The following is a 23501-nucleotide window of genomic DNA, read 5'->3' on the forward strand; positions in this document are numbered from 1 at the left end:
TTTAAAGGTATCCGTTCATAACAAACTTTTTTGCTTAGTATTTTCTATGTTGTTATATAAAAGATGTAAAACAGCATTTCTAAAATTCATTTTTACTAGAAAAGTGTATTTCCTGGACTAACTAAAAACAACTGGCAATGTAAATTCGGTTATTTTTTCTAGTATCACTACTTGCTGTTTGTCTGTGTTTAAGCCTTTTAAAATATTTTTTTCAGTAAATTTTCACACTTTTACATAGACATAGGCTGTGCTTCCAGCTCCTAAATGACCTGCAGTGCAATTTACTGTAGTGTGTACTGTACAAAGTTCTTTGGTATCCACAGGAACAGTTACCAACTGATGTGAACTTCCTTCCCTAAAGAGCTTGTTTTGAATAACAAACTACTCCAGGGGGAAATACATTATCTTGTCTAATCAAATGTTCAAGTGAGGCTCATTTCATTCCAGGGTTTTACTATGTGTTGTGGAAATGTGTGTGACACTGACCTTTAATTAAGTCTCAACCCTAAAGGAAGACAGCAAAAGCTGAGCAGCCAAGACTGCACAGATGAGTTTAAAGCTACATTTAAATGGTTTAAACAACTAATCAGGATCTCTTATTTTCTAGTGCATGTGTTCTCTAAGATATTTATTTTCACATAACACATAAAAAATGGGTTTTGAAAGCATCAGCAGTTATTTATTCTTTCTTTGTGCAGTCAGCTTTAAAATACAGATGTTAAGCATACCACCTGACGTATAGTTTGTATTATCAACATGCCTGCTTTTATCCAAGTGTATTTATTCAGTGTCTTTTCATTAGTTAAAAATGTTCCACACTGAGAAATATGTACTTTAGACAGAGAACAATTCAAGAGGACAGCATCACATATATGCAGGGCAAAAGTTAATTTTTCACATCAGAGAGCTTGCGTCAGGTAAAAATATAACTTGGCCGCTCGTGATCTCTCTCTCTCCAGTTGGCACGAGGCAGAAGCAGCCAAGCACCACCCAACAGGCCTTCTGCTGGGAGGACACCTTGGGGAGCCTCCTTGCCCAGGTCCCACCGGGGAAGGAAATGACAAGTCATGGGCAGGGAAGAAAAAGAAACCAAGGGAGATACTGGGGAGCCTTCCTTCAGTATCCCCCTTCATCTTCACAGCAGATGGGGATGAGCAGGCAGGAGATGAGAGGATCTGGCAAGCCCATAGAGAGCTCAGAAAGCAGAGAGGGAAGGTCTTGCTGACACTGTGAAAATCACTAATAAATCATCTGATGAACAAGAATGTAGTGTTGATTACCTTTGTCCACAAGGTAAAAAAATAATATGTAATTCTTTTGGTTAAACAGATAACAATGTTGAAATTTTTGCCACTTTTTTTTTTTCCAGGCAATCAAGCACAATGCAAATACAATGAACACTACAATAAACAAAATCTCAAAAACTAGTTCCATATTAAGGTGTTAATATACTTTTGATGTTCTGGTCAAATACTATGTTGACAGTCAACACTTTAAACGCGCACACAAGGTATAATGGTCTTGGTAAATCAGAAAAAAAAAAAGCATTGTACCACAAGGAAATACTTTGATTTTTGCAATTGATATAGAGCAGTTGCACTATATCCCTCGCACATTCTCTGCTTGTAAAGTTAAAAGTCACAAGATGAAGGTAGCTAAACTCTCCAATGCAGCAAAGCTGCATCTTTAAAATTTTCTTGAAACAATTCCTAATGATTCAGTTCTAAGTTTTACTCTGCTCCGGAAAAAGTTTTGACATCCATCCATATAAACTGGAAAATAAACCAGTTACTTATTTTTCTTTCTCACCTACAGTTTTTAGTTGTAGTTGGCTGCAGAGCTTAGTTCTAAGTTGGATTGCTTTAAATCACCTTTTTTATCTATCACTTTGTAACCTTCTTGGAAACATATCCTGATCTTAAAAAAATAAAAATCAGACCAAAACCTGCTTAAATTAAACCTTTAATTTTGACTTAAATGTGAATTTTGCTTTTTTGGGTACTTCTGTTGAAGTTTAAAGTACCCATACTGGCTCCTATTGTGCATCACTGTACCAATTTTGAACATATTTTTGCATATTTGTATTTTAGATAATCTGTATTTAGACAGAGATTGAGAGTACTTTTATTCTAGCCTAAAGATCCTTGATTAATTTTTTTAAACAAACCTGGTGACAAACATGCTCGTGCCAATCTTTTACTTCACATAATAATAATAATAAAAAGTTAACTTCCTTTCCCTGTGTCTCTCTTTTTACATACTCAGGAAACATCACTGGGACGTTTTCCTTGTGATAACATAGCATTCAGATTTTAGAGAAGTGAACATGGAAACTAAGGCAAAGAATAGCAGTAATACAATTTGAAACGAATTACAAATACTGCTAGATGTAGAGAAGCTTTCAGGCTGCCTCCACACAGCACTCATTATTCAAGTATTCAGCTAAGACAGTCTCTGTATTTTTGTAAAGATGGATATATTCCCTTTCTATTTTTTTCAGGTTACATAAATCTAGGCTGAAATGCAAGAAAGAGGTTTTAATTCTTCCCTTCTTCCTTTCATGAGAAAATATATGAAATTACTTACTGCTTGTGCTAATATAGGTGCAGATACTAGATGTCATATTTTAACATTTTTAGCAGGAAGTCAAGAGTTCATATCTGCTCTCGATTCATTTCCTAAATACCACACTTTAGCCTAGCTATACTCTGAGCTGACCTTCAGACTTTTTAAATGTATACATTAGACACAAGTGTGCCTCTCCTGTAGCATCTAGAGCTTGTCAAACTTCTGAAGTCTCACTGTTGAGCATATGCAAAATCGTCTTATTCTTTTTGAAACTCCTACTGCGAGTGTTTACCTCTCTAGCCAGCCACAGGGTCTCTTATATTATCCAGTAACAGCCTATACAAAGGCTGACAGACACAGGTTGATGATTCTCTTTTGGTAGCAGACTTTCCTAGCTTACAGAAGGAAAACCATCACACATTCTGCTAAGAAAGGTGGCGTGCTCTCTCACACTCATGCTGAAACTGGAAAAATGAAATAATGGCTAACAGGGAAATCTTACTGGCACATAAGGCAAAACTTTCACCTGAAAAACAGTTATGATTTTTTTTTTCATTCAGTTAACCTATTTCAAAATGAAATGGCATAGTGCTGATTTAGATATGTTAGAGAGTAATCCGACAAAGTCGACTTCTGTGAACTTGCCTTGCCTCCCCCAAAGGCCACGCAACTTTACCAAATAGCTTCACTTCTACACACTGTCACTGACATGGCACCCACCGCCACAATGCTCCATTCTTTCTTTACATCTGCAGCAGCACTATTGTGCTGGCTCAACCAATACCCTGGGAACAAGTAAACAGAATTTAAACGTATATGTACCTATATGTACCCCCTCTGCCATGTCTTCCGTGGCCAAATGACCACTCATGGGATTTCTGCATACCTATCTATCATGTTCTCAGTGAAGATAATATGTGAACACAGAGGAAGTGGCTTGCAGTTACGCAACGAAGCCAGCAGAGAAGAGTTCTTGTTACATGAGACACATACAGCTATTAAGTCATTTGTATGCTGCAGCTCATGTCAGTCAATTGTTTTTGAAACCCATCAGACTAAGCCTTAAAGCTCCAGTCCACAAAGTTAACTTTAGGAATAACTGCAGTGCAGGTAGCACTGTTTATTTACTGAAGGGTGAACAAGCCAGACCTGTTCTCATACCACCTAACCCCTGCAAGAAATGGCAGGCAGCAAATCAGGAGAAGCAAAACTAACACACGGCACCGTGTTTCTCCTACCGCACAGATCGTCAGTGGCTTCTGGTCTGACCCTAATCTCTGACTGTAGACACAGAGGTGGAGGAAGTAAGCCTTCACCCTTCCATTATATCCTGCCACTTGTTCCCACCTCCACTTTCTTCTTCCCCATTTTGTGTCACTCCACCAGTGTAAAACCAAGGGGAGTGATCTGAGTTAAAACTCACCTTTCCCTACACCTCATTGGCTCAGACCAAGCAAACAGCTTTATCAGGACACAGCTGAGGGCATGGTGCAGGCATAAAAATGGGAAAGTGGAGTGGGTAGAGACAGGGGAGACTTACAGGGAGAGAAGGAGCACAGCTCAGCCTGGCAGCACTGCTTGAACAAATGCTCATGAAACTACACCGTGAGCCCTCCTTAGTATGCACGCTCAAACAGCAGCGTGATTCAGGGTTGCTTCAACTATGAAACCTGGGGAGAAAAATAATTGATGTAGGGAGGAAGAAAAGGTACCATATGCACATAAACATCGCAAAAAAAGTAAACGAATTAGAATGTCCGTCAGCCAGTAAAATGCCCTCAAGTTTTGAAAACCATCAGGTCCCAACAAGAATCCACCCTAACAACACTGGGAAAACCTGCCCAGAAATAGTAGGCACCGACTGAACTCAGCCCGTCAATAAGTACAGCAAACAAAGACTGCTCAGATTAAAGGAGCTCTCTTGCTAGAAGCAACTGCCCGGAATTTCCCCTGCGCTCAAGCTGACTGTCAGAGTCAGGATTTTCTCCTGATTACATCCTCAAATTCCATATAGCAGCCCTTCATAAACTGATTAACCAACATTTTCTTTTACACTTCCCTTTTGGTGTCTGGAAGCATGCAAAGCAAAACATTCTTACAAAAAAATAACTGCCTAATTATACTATTTGCAAGGACTTCTGTTTGTATTTACGAAAGGGAAAAAGGAAATACAGAAAACTTTCATTTACTGCATACTTTTAAGCTCCATTTCCCCCCCAGAATTCACACCCCTAGGATCTGGTTATACAGCAAGTTCGTATCCATCATGTAGTCATGGATCAGGAACAGTATTAGCATGACTTTTGGCTGTACTTATAATGTATTAAGGCAACAATTCTTATGATTATGGAACCAAACAAGATGATACACCTTTCAATGTGATCATACTTTAAATCAATAGTATTGCAAGATGTATTTCACCATTTTTCATTAAATGCACTCCATTAGGAAAGCAGGGAGCTATCCCTAACAGCAACATGAAATGGGAGTTGCTTCTCCTTTCTACAGAATTTGCTATGATGAGCATGATAGCTAACGAAACCTGTTTTCCTATGATGTGTCCTTAGTTCCTTAAACCTCTCACTAGCAAAATCACAAACTTTACCACAACTCTCCTCTCCAGCCCCTCTTACGAAGCCAAATGCACAACATGCATTCTCAAGTGGCAGCACTTACCACGGGACCCACACACAGACCTTCCTGCTTCTACAGCTGGGAGCTATCGCCAGTGTTTCAGAACTACTCATCTGTCACCCATGACCTGGAGAACTTCTCCTTTAATGCCACAAATTTGAGATAAATTTGTTTTATTCTCCCAATCCTTTTTTTTTTTCCCATAGACTGGCTTGAGGTCCTACACCTAGCAGACTACTGTTTGCCACCAAATGTCCTACTTTGTGAAAAGGTAAGATTAGAACCTGGGACAGAAAGATACACATAAAATCTTATACCTAAATGCATGTGTTTGTCAGTGCAGAAGTGGATGAAAAAAAAACTCATGCTTCCTGCTTTTAACTGAAAGTACTTGAAGGTGTGCTGTTTGTTTCTTTGAACCTTTACAGCTCTTGCCTTCTGAAGTTTTCCAGATTTTCAGAAGTTTTTAACTTGAGCAGGTGGTTCATGTTACTGAAAATAGAGCCTTAAATGCCTGAAACAGGGCATTCATATTTCAACACATTTAAGAGACTGTGATCCCTAGACTCACTGTTATCTTGAAAATGTAGACCTCCATACAAAACAGAAGAGAGGAATTTTCTCCTCTCAAGTTCATTTCCTTCCTCTGAATAGACAGCCACAAGAACACATAATTACAGATTTTTACGTACTTAAAATTGTATTCAGCTCCCTTTTCCATTCAACCTGGAGTGTTCTCTTTTCAAAAGTAAGCACACCCAATTTTCTTAGTCTTTTCTTATTCTTGATGCTCTCCCCTACACACCATTTGTGTTTTTTTTTTTTTTTTGTTCAGTTCCCAATACTAGACACAATATCCCAGCTGAGGACCCACCAGTGCCAAAGAGAATGACATAATTAAGTCATGTCTTTTTGTACAAGAGCCTTGTTAATACGTCCCAGAATGAGTTAACTCATTGTCTGTGGTCCATTATTACAAAGAATTTTTCCTGCACTACAAGCACTTATTTTGCATCCTCTGTCCTATTCCATCCCCTTTCCTAGAGACTTTCTGTTTATTCCTGAGAGGCTGTCAAAAGGGGATTTGTGGTTGACCTGCTGGAGGCAACCACGTTTGGCAGATTTAAATTAACACATTTGGTATTATCAAGATCCTAAAGCAACTTGTTGTTCTGAATTCTCTATGAAGTGTACAAGCCATAACTAATAGAGAAAATATGAGGAACTGAGATAGACATTTAAAAATGAAAAGCCAATCCGAAAAAATATTTTAACAGTAAGCAAGAAGATGCCTTCTCTAGTAGCCACTCCTTACTATTTCTGCTCCTTTAATCATAATCTACAACTCATTTTCCCACAAACCACAAGTGCTGAATCATGTAAGACCTAAACTGACATAAAAATAACAAAATTCTGCTACTTGCAGCGTTTCCCCATGAGAGATCAAAAAGTTCAAAACATTTTCTCTCAGTGACACACAGCATTAGGGACTGCAAAAAAAATGGCATTCTGATTTTTAAAAACATTTTCTTTCTCTTATAATGGTTCCAAACAATGGTCTTCTTTTCTGCTAAATCAGGCAAATCATAAAGAACAATTAAGGAATGATGAGCAGATTTGAAAGCACAAATGTCCTTCGTGGTACTGTAAACATTGCCTCTCCAAAATCAGGCTGAAGACCAATTTTTTTTTTCCATTTTAAGAACAAATATAAAGTGTGTTCTCCTTCTGCACATAAGAAAATATTAGTCATGGTAGATAATTTTAAAAATGCTTTTTCATAAGGAATACATGGCAACGTAGCAAATGAGAAGATGTCATTACACATGAAAAAACAATTGAATGCAATGGATTTTTTGAACAAACTAGTCAAAATATGCGACAGATCTGGTAATACCTGAGAAGAATAAGGATAATTGTCATTAACAGTACCCTTTGGGCCGTGCTAATGGCGATGTAGAGACCTTCACACGTCTCTTACTCACAACTGTGTTCAAGTTCTCTTGGAATTATAAAATCCTCTACTATAACTCTATAAAAATAGAAAAATAATTCTATAAAAAATACCAAGTCAGTGTCCAAAAAAAAAAAAAAAAGATGTTAGGAATTATTAGAAAAGGACTAGAGAATGAAAAAGAAAACTTAATTCTACTGTATAAATCCACAGTGTACCTACATCTTGAATGGTGTGTACAGTTACGGCCTCTCATTGCAAACAGTGTCTAGTAAAACCAGAAGATACATGGAAGGGCAACAAGAGTGAGCAAAGATATGGAAGAAGTCCTGTGAGAGAACCAGTTAAACAGACTCTTTAAGCTCAAAGATAAATATTTGGAGGGATATGGTATGTAATCAGAAGGGCAACGTGGAAAAGATGGAATACTTGTAACAGACAAACTAGGGAAGACCATCTGGCTTAAAAAGAAAAAAAAAAAGAAAAAAAAGAAAAAAAAATCAATCAAGTGGTACTTCCTCATACAACACAAACTGCAGACTTAACAGCCATAACTGAAAGTTCACTCAGGTTGCAAAGCAAAAAAAAAAAAAAAGAGAGAAATTCCTGGTAGAAAAATTCACTGAAATTATTAAGTTATTAAATACAGAAATCCTACTTGAAGTCAAAAAATACCTCAGCCATAAATCCATGGAGACTAGGAGAATAAATGGAGGAAATGGAGACAATATTACTATGTGATTGCCCCACTCTTAAACTGTTTTTCCAGTGCCACTACTGGCCATCGTCAGAGATGAGATTCAGTGCTAAATTAACCCATGAACTGAGCTCATATTCTTCTGGTATTATCGAGCTGTGCAAATCAACTGAAGGAAAATTATCTAAGATCCCGTGCACGAACCCTTTCCTTCTGCACTGAAAGTTATGCTGGTGCAGCCTACTGTTCAGCAAGCCTTTTAAAGATATTATTATTAAGAAAAAAAAAAACACAATATGAAAATGAATCACGGTGATTATTGAAAAGACCTACTGTTCGCAGCTTAATAGCATCCAGAGAACTGTCACTTATCTGAAAAAGATTTTGCTTATTTCAAGTTTTGTGCCAATCTCTAACCTACACAAGTTTTCCCACCCCCAAGAAAATCCATAAAAGTGCTCAACGACCTCCCAAATATAAATTTAACATGGGGAAATGGTTCGTTGGGTTTGTTTTTCAATTGAAAGTCTTTGTGATTTCGATATTAATATCACTGCGTAACCGGAAGTTCAACTGCACAAATGCTGTGCTAATTGCGAACCAGCAGTGCATTTAGGTCCCCATACATGCAAATGTTTAAGCGTTTGCAAGACCATATAGACAATATAGGATTTCGGTACAAGCTTTGTTTTTTCTGGACCATTCTACTTCTTGCTAGGCTTTCATTCACTGGGGAGAAGAATCACAACTTGCTCTGTAGAACATATGGTCATTTGTAGGCCAGGCACCAAATTTAATCCCTTATTTCTGCAAAAAAAAGTAGCAAAAGTTCTTTGCAGTTTGGATAGCTGATTTTCAGAAATGTTTAGAGCCACCTTCCTCTACTGACATGATTTTGAATCCATCAGATTTTCTCATTATCATTTCTAACTTACGTATTCCCTGACTAATTACTCTTTTTGTCCATTGATATACCCACACTCTTGTTTGTTAGTTATATTTTTCAGTTTACTATTATTGCAATCTAGAGAGAAAGTCACCAGATGATAACACAGACAAAAATGGTAGTTCTAGGACTGGAAAAATAAAAGCTCTGCTGTTCAATTAAATGTATGTTAACCAAAATACAACAGTCCGTTCTTCCCAAAAGGGACGGGCAACAATGGCATCATGAAAAGGAAGCACAGGCTAAAGTCCAAGTTAAAGGACACCTGTCTGCCAGAAAGAATATTCTCACCCCAATGTTTAAGGCTACCAAAACCAGATGGGAAATGACACTCTTCTGCAGCATCTGCTGGGAAAATGGTAATTGATGACACGGTTTCAGAACAAGTGGAAATACCTGACCTCCTCCTCTCTCCAATGACAAAATAAAAGAAATAACCATACATTCATAGCTTAATTGTTGTCATTATTTACATTTGCCTTCAGCCTTTTCTTTTTGCCTCAGGTTGTGAACTCCTCTAGGCACCCAGCTTGCACCCAAGGTGGACCCGTCTGGCAACCTGGAGCTGCTGCTCGTGGCCAGCTTCAGCTTCGTAGGTTGGCTGCAGAGGGAAATGAGGATACGCTTCTCCCTATTTTACTTAACCATTCTTTGCCTTTTCTTGTTTTTCCTACCTGACAGTTCTTAAATTTGATATTATTTAGCTGATATGAAAGAAAGTATGTGGGTGTATGTTAAGAAAAGAATGATCTGCACAGCTCTGTCACTTAACATCCTATGGAAGTGAGGGTGGACGTGATCAAAAAGCATTCACCAAATTAACAGAGGGAAGAGGGCTTGCATATCCTTAGCCTATTTTATCTTGCTAAACACTTTCACAGTTCAAAACAGTGGGATAATTATTTGCATTAAAATATGTTTAAGTCCTCCTGACAGCAATAAGAAAACTCAAATGGAATGAATTGGCAGAAGTGTCAGAGAACGTTTACTTTTAAAAGATTTAAAAGGCAAAGTTCATCTCTAATGTCGACATAACAGATAAAAATTCCAATATTCTTCTTGCCTAAGGATAAATATCATTTCAAAACATCCAACATAGGTTTTTAAAACAAATACTAGCAGATTAATTACAAGAGTGCACTTTAAACCAACCAAAATTAATCTACTGATTTAAAGCAAGAAAGCATAATCTCCATGCTTCAAGGGATAGCTGGCATGCTTACAACCAGATGTAGCTCTGTTCCAAGAAATTACTGCAAGATTTTCCAAAGTAGAAGACAATATAAACTTAGGACTGTGTTGTACAAATTACATCTTCCTTCTGCCTCGTTTTTAAAGGAAGGTCCTAGAACTTGACTAAAACACTTGAATTGAATCTTTCGGCTACAGAAAAGCAAATGAAATTAAATAGGTGGCATAACAAAAACCACAACCATATTATGGAAACTTTCATCATTAACTGCAAATGCGCACTGTTCTTGCCCTACAACTGCTTTAGAGCCCCATTTACACTTTTCATAAAGAGTTGCTTCAATACTTTGGGGGGGAATTGTCCATAATACTTGCAGGTTTTCAACTTATTTACTTCATTTTAGGGAAGGTACACACAGAGTCTTCTGTTCATACTGTTGAGCTCGTTCTCTATTCCTCAGCTCAGGCTGCTACCTTCCTCAAACAAAATATCCTGTCTGTTACTGTAGTCTATATTGACATTAAAAAGATAATCCACTGCTGACAGTAAGTACAAGCAATGGATTAAGCTATGGAAGTGGTGAAAAAAAAGAATTTGCAAAGGTCTAAGCTGGCAATGCTCAACACTGTTCTAGAAACCCCAGTTAGGATTGCATCACATGGTGAAGAAAGGGCATGTAGCTCAGATTTACGGCTGTCGTGCTAATGAACACTCACTTCTTTGAATCTCTAAACAATAGCACTATTATTGAGTAGGTGATATCCCCTGGTCCATAGGTCTCCACTGGCTTCGGTGATGATATGCATACGTACAATGATTTATCTCTGGTGTACTTTTTTTTTTTTTAATCATGGCCACTGAAGTCTCTGTGTGTGAACTCTTTTTTTACAAAGCACTCAAAAATGACAAAAGTAGTACATCAACCAGCCATCTTTGGCTTAAGACATTAAAAGAATTAATTGATAACGAGGACAATTGTTCCACATATTCTGCTCTGTTTACCTTTTCTCTGGCTGTAATGGAAAATTTGTTTTAATGCAGTTTATAAATAATGATAATTTATGAAAAAATTTATTTTCCTCTGTGAAAGTATGAAATGTCATCATCCTCAGACTAATGGGATAGTGTGTCTTCATTAACATTATGGTTACCGTTCGTGTGTATTTACATTTAGTTTCATCATAATTCAGTTTTATCTACACACGAAGGAACAAACAAATGAAGTTCTTGCAAAGGTTTTAAAATGCATGTTAAGCCTTAATAAACTAAATACTAATTTGAAATTAAATCTTCTAGAGATTTCAATGCCAATCAACCTAAGTGCTGAAAACTGAAAGAATTTCTGTCCTGTTTCTTCCTTGAAGGAAGACCAGGAATCAAGATCAATCTGTGATCCCAGACGGGCTGTTCATCTACTTCAGGCATCAGATGAGCCAAACAACGTTACTCCTTCAGCTGCTCTTCAGCATCTCACTGTCTGAGGTGGAGAAGGACTGCTGCCACCTGCACAGCTTACAAAAGACACCTAAGCAGCAGCCAAGAGTTTGGGAAGGAATACAAAATACACCTGTAAATAAATCAGGAAGCTTCACAGATCTGGGGCTAGTGTATAGACATTGATCATACTAACATCATTTCCACCTTTCCTTAATTTAAAATTAGGGTATGCGCTGAAAAACACATGATGAACAAAAATATTCTAAAGCTCATAAATAATCCTGTAATATATTTTTGGTTCCGCAATGAAAATCAGTCACTCCTACTTAAAATGATAATTCAAGTTATTAGTCTTCCAGTTGCCATCAAATCAAATATCCAAATTTAGAAGTAAAAATATTTTTATCCTTCTAAAGTGCTATGGAAGTATATAAAGTTTCTGGCTAAAATTGTAGCAGAAAAGGCAGAATGTGAAATTGATTATTATTAATTTACAGTATTAGACTGGATGCTGGCTTGACTTTCAAAAAGCCCCCCACTAATATGTATTCACAGGTACAGAATTTGAAGTAATAGCAGTAAATGTCAATAATTTAGGAGACAACAAAAGTTTTAATTAGCAATAATAATGAATGATAATATCTTTCCAGTTTCACAGTGAAAGTGTCTGTGTTGTGTGATGATAATAAGTAAGGCAGGTTGGGTGAAGCGTGAATCCAACCCCACTACCTGGGAAATCAGATTCATGATGTAAAATAGCAAACACTCAATTTGGTGCTGCTATGATGATGTAATATTGAATATAACTTTACTGTTGATTCATAAGCAGCATTGTTAATAACACTTTCTCAAATAATTGTCTTTTCAGACTGAAATTCATTATTTTACATTGAAAGCTATGCAAAAATATATTCTAAAGAAGGCAAATACATGGGAAAGGTGAACCCCTTCTGCGTATTTTGTCTTAAAAATATCGAGATAGCAAGACCTAGAAACAATCACAGACTCTAGTATCTACTTCTTTTTATTTTTCCTGAATACTGCAGCTCATTTGTGATTACACATGGAACTTCCCATGGCTCTCAGTCTCGGCATTTCTGCTGTTAACCATATGGGGCCTAAGCAGATCTCCAGCTCCTTTCCAGGGACATTATTATTTTTTTATTTACTTATCTTTGGTAGAAGTTGTTAACAGTTGTGGTTCAGTGACTTTGGAACAAGGGGAGGAAGAACTACGTTCTATACTTTATTAAACAGACTGGTGTTTTGCTAAGCAAAAACCTTACCTTATTCTTATGCACGATCATAAGGAATTCCTTCATCCTAAAGCAAGCACATCCTCCCTCCTGCCCCCCCCCCAAAAAAAAAGTCTGTATTTTAAGCAAGAAATCCTGAGCCTCATGGAAGAGCTGTAATTCTCACAAACCACTTCAATTTTAAGCCTCAATTGTGTTTTCAGTAATACCTGAGTATTTATTAAAGAATTAAAATAAAGAAATTAAAATCATGGTAGATTTTAATACTTTTACCGTTTCATAATATATTATCAACTCAAGAAAGGTTTTTGTTCGTTTGTTTGTTTTTCAACATTGCCCTATACTTGTTTGCAATACAATCCACATTCTAGTTTAGAAACTACATGGTTAAAATAATACCTAATTATTTCTGAAAGCGGTACTGGATGGACTGATCCATTAACAGCAAACTTAATCCTTAGAGAGAACGCAAACAACATAACATATAACACTTAAGTATGCTCTTGATCTCAGGTATGAAATGTTCACAATTTTGTACTTTAACATTGACTAGTCAGAACATTAGGGCCACGACTTGCCGATTTAATGAAAACCAGACACGCTTACACAAAATCTGTATGCAAACAGGTATTTCATACCGAGGGAAAGGTATCACCGAGCATCAGCAGAATCTGCTCTTAACATGACAAGAGCTCAACTTCAGTATCTGCTGTTAATTAATCATTAGTGTATAGCGTAAAAACAAGCACTATCACAACAAAGAAATTTCATCTCTTGCATAACTGCTACTTCTCCCCAATATTCACTACTTTTCAGTATCAGTCCTCTTGACAATATTAACCTGTGTGTGACGACTATAGAGTTGCCAACTCCATGAGCATATATAGTATTTTCAGCTATCCTTCTCTGACAGTCTTCTTCATTAGTTTTTGAAGTGTTTTTAATTCAGGGTAGTAATAATGTTGTTGGACCTGTACGATTTAATCATCATCTGGCCCTCTAGATCCTTTCCAAGTTTGTGAAAATAAAAAAAAACAACAATCAGTGTGCATCTTAGACCAAGAAAAAGGCAAATGACAATGTTTAAAAGTCAACTTGATTCTTAAAAGTTAATTTTGACTTGAAACTATAGTCATATTAAGTGTTATGATCAAAGGTAATTATAAAAATTTGTGGCTGTTCATCTTATCAAAATAGTAAACGAAGCCCTAAAGTAACAATTGAGACAGAAAGAAAAATCAAATCAAGCCATTTCTAGCAATATTCACTGTATTCTCTCTTTTATGATATTTTTATGTAAAACTTGGTATATTTTCATACTCCTGAGAAACACGGAAATACTGCAAGTTATTTGAAAACCAAAAAATGTTAGATGATGTTGTTTTGTAACTCCTTTGGGCTACATCAAGTACATATTACAGGGAAACTTAAACATGTTGTGGCCAAATAGGATATTAAAGTCACAGCATTAACTGCACAACCCGAGGAAGTTTAACCATATACGAACCCTATTTATCATTTTTTTCATCTTTTATTTAACCATTTATTTAGGATAAAGATTTTCTGGAGACCAGCGACACACTTCCCTTCAGCAAGATCTCCAGTTACTCCAAACACCGAGACCCATGTCATGTAAGCCAGCAATCACCAGGCAAACTCTGAATTTGAGTATTATGTCTAAGAAGAACTTGAAATGCCTAACAGAAGCCTACATAATTTCCAATTCGGACCATAAATAATTTTTTCTTTCTTGTGTTTTTACGTTACAAATATGAAGTCCTGATTTTTACAAAGAAAACGTGGAGGAAAGTTAAAGTCATGAAATTGAACTCAAACTGCCATATCTGAAAATGCAGAGCAAACCACAGACCAGATTAATCTAAAGCACTTTCCCTGTCAATGCCTACATTAACGTTTCACTTTTGAAAGCTGAATTAAAGAGCTTGCCTGATTGATAAAATAGCTTTACAAATTATTTTTAAAACCAGCATTCTAAAATCAGCACAAGGGACTACATTTGCACAATTCTGTGTTTTATAAAGGTTTAACAAAATACTTTTCCTCCCTAAAAACATTCTCAGCAAAGGAAAATGAGTCTTTTGAGAAGTCTCCCCAATAACTGGATTAAGTGTTCGCATGTTCTCTATTAAGCAAGTGATTCACGTTCACTGGTGACTAGTTCATGCAGGCAAACACTCGACTACACACTTGGGCTGTAGCTAATTGACTACCTGCTGTATACATACATGTAACCGTTCACGTGAGCCCGATCTGAGAGATATATTATGAAGAACAATTTGACTAAATTTGGGAGGAAGACAAAGGGCAAAGGAATTACGTACCAAGCAGATTTGTTGTGACCACAAAATTCAAATACTCTAATAAAGACAACTGAACTTGGGTAAACACATCCTTACATAATACACCATGTTTTTCCACAGCTACTAGCATAATACGCCCTTAATATGTTCACTCTGTTTCACAAAGGACAAAATAAATCCCCATCAATAAAGGATTAAAAATGGCGCAGGTCAATTCCTGTTAACTTTAGCAAATATCAATCAACACTTTGCCAAAAATAATAAAAAATCCTTTCCGATATGCTGTGCATGCTTCCATTTCAATTTTAAAGCCTTTCTGCAGACTCCGTCCTGGAATACACTGCTACGATAATGTCTAAAGTAGCCATCAGAAGAAAATTTATCTTGATTCCTTTCATGACTTCAAGGAAGAAACTACAATGGACACGTGACTCATTCACATTAATTCACTTAAAAAAACACCAAACAAGCCTTAAGTATTATTTATATAATTAGACAGCACCAGTCACCCAGGCATTTTGGGGGGTAAAAATTATATTTTATTATACTATAATTAAAATTATATTTTATTACTTTTAACAAAAGTAACAAAAGGCAACATGAGAATCATAAAAGAAATCAAGAAACTTTTGATTTTTTAAATAACAATTATGTAAGTCATCAAGGTAGCGTAACTAAACCAAATTATGGACTATTTTTTAAAAAGTAAGTAAAACTATTGGGGGGCAATGTACAGATCCTTAAAGCAATGTTAAAATGATGTATAGAGAAAATGTGATTTAAAATTTTTACCACTAAGAACATAAGATGAATGACTAGCATTTTGTAGAGAGCTAAACAATTAAAAACAACCAACAAACAAAAACCCAAAATATAGATCTGAGTACAAATGCGAATCCCATCCTCACTCAAGTTCTTGGAATTTCAGTCATAAATTTTAATTAGAATATGATTTCACCCACAGGAAATCAGTATTTTCAAATCCACTTATTTTAAAGGACAATTTTCACAATTAAACATATATTAGTTAATTTGCATGCAATTTAAGTATGCATATCCAAGCATATCCAATATGTCACAAATATATTTAAATTAGTGTCTTATGAGTGTTGGCCATATTGTGCCATCAGTGAAGTTTTTGCATATCATAAGGGATCTCTCTGTAAAGACTCATGGTACAGTGCACTCATTGTACCACATTTTGCATGCAATTTATTTGAAATACATCTGAAACTAAAATACATTGATTTCTAAGACCAAGATTACACAACTAACATTATCCAAAAAAAAATAACACATCTGTAATTCATATTCCAACAATAGGGGCTGCTGTCTTAAACTGCTCACCACCATCCATACTGCTAAAAATCCTAAAATTACCTCTTCCCTCGTTCAAAGGAAGAAGGGTCACGTTTGTCATGTTTTAGAATGTGCCAAAATTTATCCCAGAGGCAATACCTAAGCATTGCTTAAGTCAGCATTTTTTCGTTTAGATCTGCTTTTAAATACAGACGATAGAATAGCAAGCCCTGAATGAACACTATTAAATACTTTATTGGTTTCTCTGGTTTAGAAGGCCTTATTCCATACATCAGGTATTAATTAGAGAATCAGTAATGCTTAACACAGGATGGACTGATTATTATCCAAGTATTTATTTTTATATCTGTCCTTACCCAAAAACACAAAATGGGTCAAAAGTTATTTCAGCTGGAAACATAAATTTACTTTAAGTTATCATTGACATAAACTGGAGTGGAATCAAGCCCTGAAGCACAATAGCACTTTTTTTTTTTTAAATCTGTCTTGCTCACACATCTTCATGGAGAAAAATAACATACTAAACCAACAGACATTAAAAAAAAATAATCTAGCCAAACTATGTATTTTACAAATACTAAACCTATGAATTGGTAAGAGAAGAAAACAGAAACAGATGAAAGTGGTACATAAAATATATTTACTTCTAAAACAGCATTAGATTTGTCTTCCCTTTTTAAGCTTGCAAAAACTATTTTTTTCTACTAGGACTATTACTTGACACTATTTCAAATAATGTGATAGATTTATCAGAAATCCTACTTAATTAAAAAGCAGAGTTATTAATTTTTATTATTTTAAACAAAACGGACTTTGGAATCAAGATTTTAAATGAATTATTACTTGCTTCATAGCCCCTGGGGCCCCATTCTTTTTCCCCTCCAAGAAGAATAAGTTTTTCCCCTCTACAAGTATCAAACTGTGAGTTCAATTTGCCCAGATACAGACAGCTTCTGTGAAAAAGGAGAATTTTTGTAAAAAATAATAATAATGAGTATTTCTCCAGCCCTATGGAAAGTCCGCTTCAGTTTTCTTACCCCCCAAGAGCTCAAAAAAACAGATGTACTATAGAGAATGACAAAAGATATATTCAACTAGTTATTTTACCCAAAAAAATAACAAATTTGTTTCATCCAATACAAGTTGAAGAAAAGAAGATAATATGAGCAACAAATGCCTGAGAACTGAAATAGCTGCATAAGACAAACATTTCATGTCAAATTTGACTTCCATTTCTAAAAAGAGTTTCTCATTTTCACTAACTTACATCTACCAATTGAGCAATTATGCCATATGTGGGTGTACCTTATAGTCGTTTTCTTAACATCTGCATTCTGTGTTAAATTCTAACTGTACAAGATGTCTGATATTTTTTCTTTATCTTGAACCTTCAAAGTGGTAGCTTTACCAGAGGCAAAACCACACACCAGAGAATATGAGTCATATAATAAAGAAACAACTCTTCCCCTTCTCCCTCTTCCACCCTGAAGCTATAATAACCTAAAGACACTCTATTGTAAATGGCTTCTTTGGTAATATTGATAGCACGAACAACTCATAATCATTTAGCCAATGAAGGAAGATTTCTATAGTCCTTACTGTATCCATAACAAATTGTTATTGATATATACTGATTTTATATATATATATATATATATATATAATTCTAAGTCCAATTCAAAAATATTCAACTGCAAAAATATTTTTAAATAATATTCATTATGTCTGTGGAGTTGCTTTCATATCATGCATAGAACATCAACCATACTACACACGTTTCTATAAATAATAATGTAAAAAGATAAAAATAATCAAATGTAAGATGTCGTAAGATGTCTATGCAAGTTAATCCAAATGGTATCTCTAAGTTGAGTACAAAAGAGTAACCTCCATACAGAAATCCCTACAGTTTTCATATGGTTCCATATCAAAAGATGGCTCACACTCACAAACAACTAAACCACTGCTAAGGCCAACTACAATAAACAGATAAGGAAGCAAACTACCTTACTCGACCACTGCTTATGTGAGTTTCCACTCTGAAGTGCAGTAAGTATGGAAAACGCTACTGGGACCGCTCCATCCTTTTAAATCCTTTTCTGCAGGTAAACGGTAACTCCTTAGACTGACATCCTGCATTTAATTCCATGCAGGAAAACAGCTTTCAACAGAGTGTTATTTGAAGTGTCAATATGTCTAATTATACCAGAAATTTTAAAGAGAAGAACTAAATACATAAACAGCATTTACAAACAACAGCAAATAAATCAGTGACAACAAAACCAAGCAACACTAAAACAGGTTGAACCACCACAGTCCTGTAAGAAAGTTAACCCAGCGGTAATGCTGGCTTGAGCTCTTCTCATGACCATCTTCCAAAAAGTCAAACAACAACAACAAAAAAAGCCAGCAACATTTTCGCAAATGAAAGTGAATTGATGTGTTCCCCCTCAAAGCAGAATAAAGCAGTGGTTTCTAGTCTTACCTGTGTATAGTCAAAGTCAGAAAGAGGAGCTATACTCTTGATGTAGTCCATTCGAAACTGGTTTTCTGGGTTGGCCAATGGAACTGGTGGTATTAAAGTGCTCATAGCTGAAACTATAGTCTAGAATTGGATAAAACAAAAACAAATACATTAATCTGGATAAATCTAAGATGCCAGATCAATAGAAGATAATCCAATCTGATCAGCAAAATGGGATTTCTCTCTGCACAATCTTAGCACAATCCTTATCATTTCCAGCACACCCAAGCATTGAAGAACAGTATAAAGTGTGTTCTTACCACAATCGCATCTTTAACATTTTTCCGAATATCCAGTATTTTCTGTTTCTTTTCTCTGCATTAAAACAGAAATATTAACACTTTGATTTTTTTCTTCCAAAGCAGCTCAGTCAGTTGCATTTATTTTTTTTTCCACTGATCGCTTGTTTATCTGCTCCTCAGTCATTACAACATACTAACTGAAAACAACAGCAAGACAAATATGTCTTACCACTCATCCCTTTTCTCACCCGGTGTGAAGAGCAATCCACATTCATCTCTATTTTGTTTTTTGTTTTTTTTAATCAATGATAGCCACATCTGCAAAGCCTCCCCTGATGAAGCTAGAAGTCATCCTTTCATTCCTACAGCATGCTGCAGATATGCTCGAAATCAACAACATATAGGTGAAAGTCAGCAGGTATCTAAAATTAATGCTATAGACTAATAATGATTTCCGGGAAAGAGTTCTTGAGAGAGAAGATGATGTAGCCTCAGAAATCAGGAGGATTTCTAACAAACGTGCAGGATTAGTTTCAGTTTTACACTCAGCCCAGTACCGGAAAAACAGCAGCCACTGTCACCCTGAATGTGACTTGACATGTATTTTTGTATCACGGACAGATGCAATATTTAGTTATTTGCTTCTATGTAAAAAGTAGTCGCCATGTTGTTGCTACACAGGGGCCTGTCAAGCGCTGCAGTAGCAACAGTGTGAAATACAGTAAAGGGGCCAGAAGGAGAAAATGCAAATAGACAACAGCAGCAATTTCCTTATTCTCGCTCCCCTTTCTCCCCTCCTTCCCCCAAAACGCAGTGCCCGGCCACCAAAAGGCAGAGGATGCCAGGAGAAATTTCCTGAGCCTTAACCTGCTTCGAGCATGCAACGCAAAAAGCAGCCACGACGCCAGAGCGATCCTTACTCTGAATTAAATCCGTTGACATGCAGGATCCTCATCTGTTTCACAATAGTGCTTTTCCCTGACTCACCAGCCCCTGGAAGAGAAGGGAGGGAAGGGAGAACATTAGGAGACGAGGCTCGGGATGGCCTTTTTATTATGCTTATGGTTATTTTATTTTATTTTTTTTTTCGGCCGCGGGAGCATCTCCCACCTCCGGCTGCGTTTCCCCGCGGTCGCATCCGTGCGGCTCGCCCCGAGCCCGCTCCGCGGTGGCCCCGCGGTGGCTCCGGCCGCGACCCTGACCCCGCTCCCGATCCGGGCTGGGTTTGGGGCTGCCTTTGGGGTTGGGGTGACAGCACCCCGCTTCTCCACGGCCCCCGTCCTGGGGTGGGGGGTGGAGGGGGCTCGCTCGGCCGCCCCCCGTCCCTGCCCCCGTCCCCGCCGCCTTACCCAGCAGGAGCAAGCGGTGCGTCGCTTTGTAAGCCAGCCGCTCCTTCTGCAACTGCTTCTCTATTTTTTTGTTGGCTTCTCGCTGCGCTTTCTCATCGATACGCTGGTCCTCCGTTTTGCTGTTGCCCAAACACCCCATAGCCGCTGCCGGGGAGGGATGTCAAAGCGCTGGCTTTGCGCAGCGGGTTATTTACAGGGGGAAGGGGAGGGAGGGAGGGGAGGGGGGGGGGAGGGAGGCGTCGAAGACCAGGCTCTAAAATCCCGATATCCCTGCGGCGGTTTCTCTTTGCTTCTTGCCCCCGCCTCGCTCTGATAAAATGGTCTCTGGTCGCCCTCTGATCGAAACAGAGTTTGTTTGTTTCCCTCCCCGGAGGAGATGCGGGGAGCAGCCGCCGGAGGTGGCCGTGCCCGAGCAGGGAGGGGGCGGGGGGCAGCGATCCGTCGGCGAACGGCTAACATGCAACGGCGGAGAGGCAGCGCAGGGCTCCTCCTGGAAACCAGCCTGGTGCCGCTCTCCTCGCTCCCTCCCCACCGCGCACACAATCCCTATATTTCTCTCCGAAGGGCTATTTTTGTCTCTCCAACTCAGCACTGCCTCTCTCTGCCAGACCAGGAAACGGGCAAGCTGCAACCCCTGCGCGCAAGGCGGGCAGAGCACGCGAGGTGCCAGCCGGACCCCGACACCTGGGGGGGACCCGGACGGGGACAACGCCCGCCGCCGGGGGAGCCCCGAGCCCCCCGCCCGCCGCCGCCCCCCGGCCCCGGGGCCGCGGCCCTCGCCCGCCCTCCCGCCGGCCCTGCTGCCGCGAAAACCTGGCGCTGGCATCCGCTGGACGCAGCCTTTCGGCCCTCCTCCTCCTCCTCTTCCTCCTCCTCGGCAGGGAGCCCGGCCCGGCCGCCCCCCCGCTGCCCCCGGCGGGATCCGGCGTGGTCCTGCCCCGGGCCGCAGGTGGGGGCCGCCCCGAGGCCTTCGGGGCCCGCGGGCGTGGAGCCCACGCACCCGTGGAGATGGAGGAAGGGCGCGGCCCCCCCCTTCCTCCAGCTGTCACAGGGCAGGTTTTGGGGTGCCCCACCCTTGAATATTCCCAACCCCATCAGCTGAACGGGAAGGCCAAGCTGTCCCAATAGTCCGCAGTGCTGTTTAGTCCAAACACGGTAACATACGTGCTCCCACCACCCATCTTTGAAGACTACCGTACATTCGTCGCTTCGTCTACCTCCATTTTAGGTCTGGAGACGAAACACCAAACCGGACAAAATTATAGGTATCCCTACTTGATTCACATCTCTCCCACCTTGCACGCTGGCATCTCAGCACAAGAGCATGGCTTCGGCCTCTTCCTAAAATTCCTAAATTACATGTTCCCATTCATGGAGCCGCAAAGTCACCAAAGGATGGACACAACCTCTGACACCTCAACAACGTTTTCACCCTTTACTTCCAAATATTATTATCTCTCCAGACTTCTGAAACCCGATTAGTAAAAAAATATTCTGATAGCTACGTACGTGTGAAACCCTGGTTGACTAAAATCTAAGATTTGCCCTCAGCTTCGATAAAACAAAGTATCCTTTTTATCTAAGAAGTCTGAGATGACCGTGTCCAAAAGAGCCTAGATGTTACAGACTGGAGGACTGAGGTTGATTAATTGCTCTCACTCAGGCAGGAAGTGCTGGATCTGAGCTCAAGGAAGAGGAACTGGTGCTGCCTGCCATGGAAGCGTGCCGTGGGGAGGTGAAATGGGCAGGATCCAGAAGGCAAGCTGGTACTGCTCTACCTGTGGTTGCAGCTTTCAGGAGAGACACTACAGGATACAAGTGCCAGGCATGTGTTTTGGTGGCACTGTTTGATCTAGATCATGGAAGCCGTTTTATTTTCCTCCTTATATAGGCACTGTGTGTATGAGGAGAAAAGTATAGGCACAAATTCACAGGATCTACCAGGCCGAAATACACATTTCTTTTAGCATCAATCCATTTTTTAGGACAGAATGCTTTTTTCCTATTTTGTGTCTGGAGAGTGCAAAAACTTCCTCTGACACAGGTGGGCTTAGAAGCACAATTCAGGACGACTGCTGGTTTTTGAGGCTGTCAGGCATGGGGTACAGGATGAACAGCTCTGGTGAAGAGCAGTCACACTTGCTCTGGGCTCCAAGCTGAACGGGCTTTGCTAGAAATCACCTGCTGGATGTTCATTGCTCTTCACCATCACAAGCCAGAAGTTGGGATGCACAAGATGTGTGTAGCCTTATTCATCTCCTATTAAAATACTCCAGTTTGGGACCTATGTCCCAAATCTGGCTAGTGCTGGTTAACCGCAGGAGCTAAATCTGCCTTGTTTTTTTGCACTCCCCTCCTCAGCGGTTTTGTTCCTGCATGTACTAACATGGGGATTTTGGGTGCAGGTTTGTTCCCAGCTTCGATGAGGCTCAGTGCCAATAAATATGATTTGACAGGATCCTGGAATATTCTGCTTTTACCTTTCTCCAAAAGAGGGAAAGTGTTTCTCATTTCCTCTCTCCCCCTTGCATACCCCATGACCCCTCTGGGTTTCTTCCCCCTGAGAAAAGATCACACAGTTCAAGACTGACACGTGCAAGTGACCTGTGCCCAGAAAGAACTTTTGGCTTTAATTATATTCCCAATCCTCCTTTTCCCCTTCACAAATGCTTCTTATCCCAGCACATTCAAAACTACAAAATCCTGGAAATAATAGTGCACACAGGAGCAGCTTTCACCATCTTTGGACACAGCATTTTTTTTTTTCCAGAGGTAAATCACAGTTACCCCATGCATATGAGTCTCTTCTGCACACAGACAAACCCAACCGTGAGCCTGCTATTCAGACATATTTGTACCCAGACACAATCCAACCCACCTCTATATGGTTTCAGAAACGCTGCTTTACCAAACAAGCTTCTGGTACAAATCACACGTGAATAAAACCAAAATCCTGGGCAAGGAAAAGGAGATTCTCCTTGCTCTTCCCGGTCAGCCAACATGGCAGCCTCCTTAAATTCCTAGTCCTCTTGAAAATGAGATACTTCCATTGCTCCTGCCT

The 23501-nt window shown here is 38.9% G+C and overlaps 1 protein-coding gene across 3 annotated transcripts in view; it reads right to left on the reverse strand.

The window, feature by feature from the left end:
• Positions 1–23501, reverse strand: part of GNAL (G protein subunit alpha L) — a 193281-nt gene that overhangs the window by 101259 nt on the left and 68521 nt on the right. Inside the window, exons 1-4 of one of the 3 annotated variants that reach the window (XM_035565382.2) lie at positions 20441–21190; positions 20012–20084; positions 19110–19164; positions 18811–18930 (exon numbers count right to left, since the gene is read on the reverse strand). In XM_035565382.2, coding sequence (XP_035421275.1) covers positions 18811–18930; positions 19110–19164; positions 20012–20084; positions 20441–20579 — 387 coding nt within the window. In that variant the 5' untranslated portion in view covers positions 20580–21190. Of the gene's footprint in view, positions 1–18810; positions 18931–19109; positions 19165–20011; positions 20085–20440; positions 21191–21253; positions 21273–23501 lie in introns of those variants that run through there. The other 2 variants (XM_035565383.2, XM_050708486.1) reach the window with 2 other exon arrangements.

Source organism: Cygnus atratus, chromosome 2 (genome assembly GCF_013377495.2).
Source record: "Cygnus atratus isolate AKBS03 ecotype Queensland, Australia chromosome 2, CAtr_DNAZoo_HiC_assembly, whole genome shotgun sequence".
NCBI classification, from domain to species: Eukaryota; Metazoa; Chordata; class Aves; order Anseriformes; family Anatidae; genus Cygnus; species Cygnus atratus.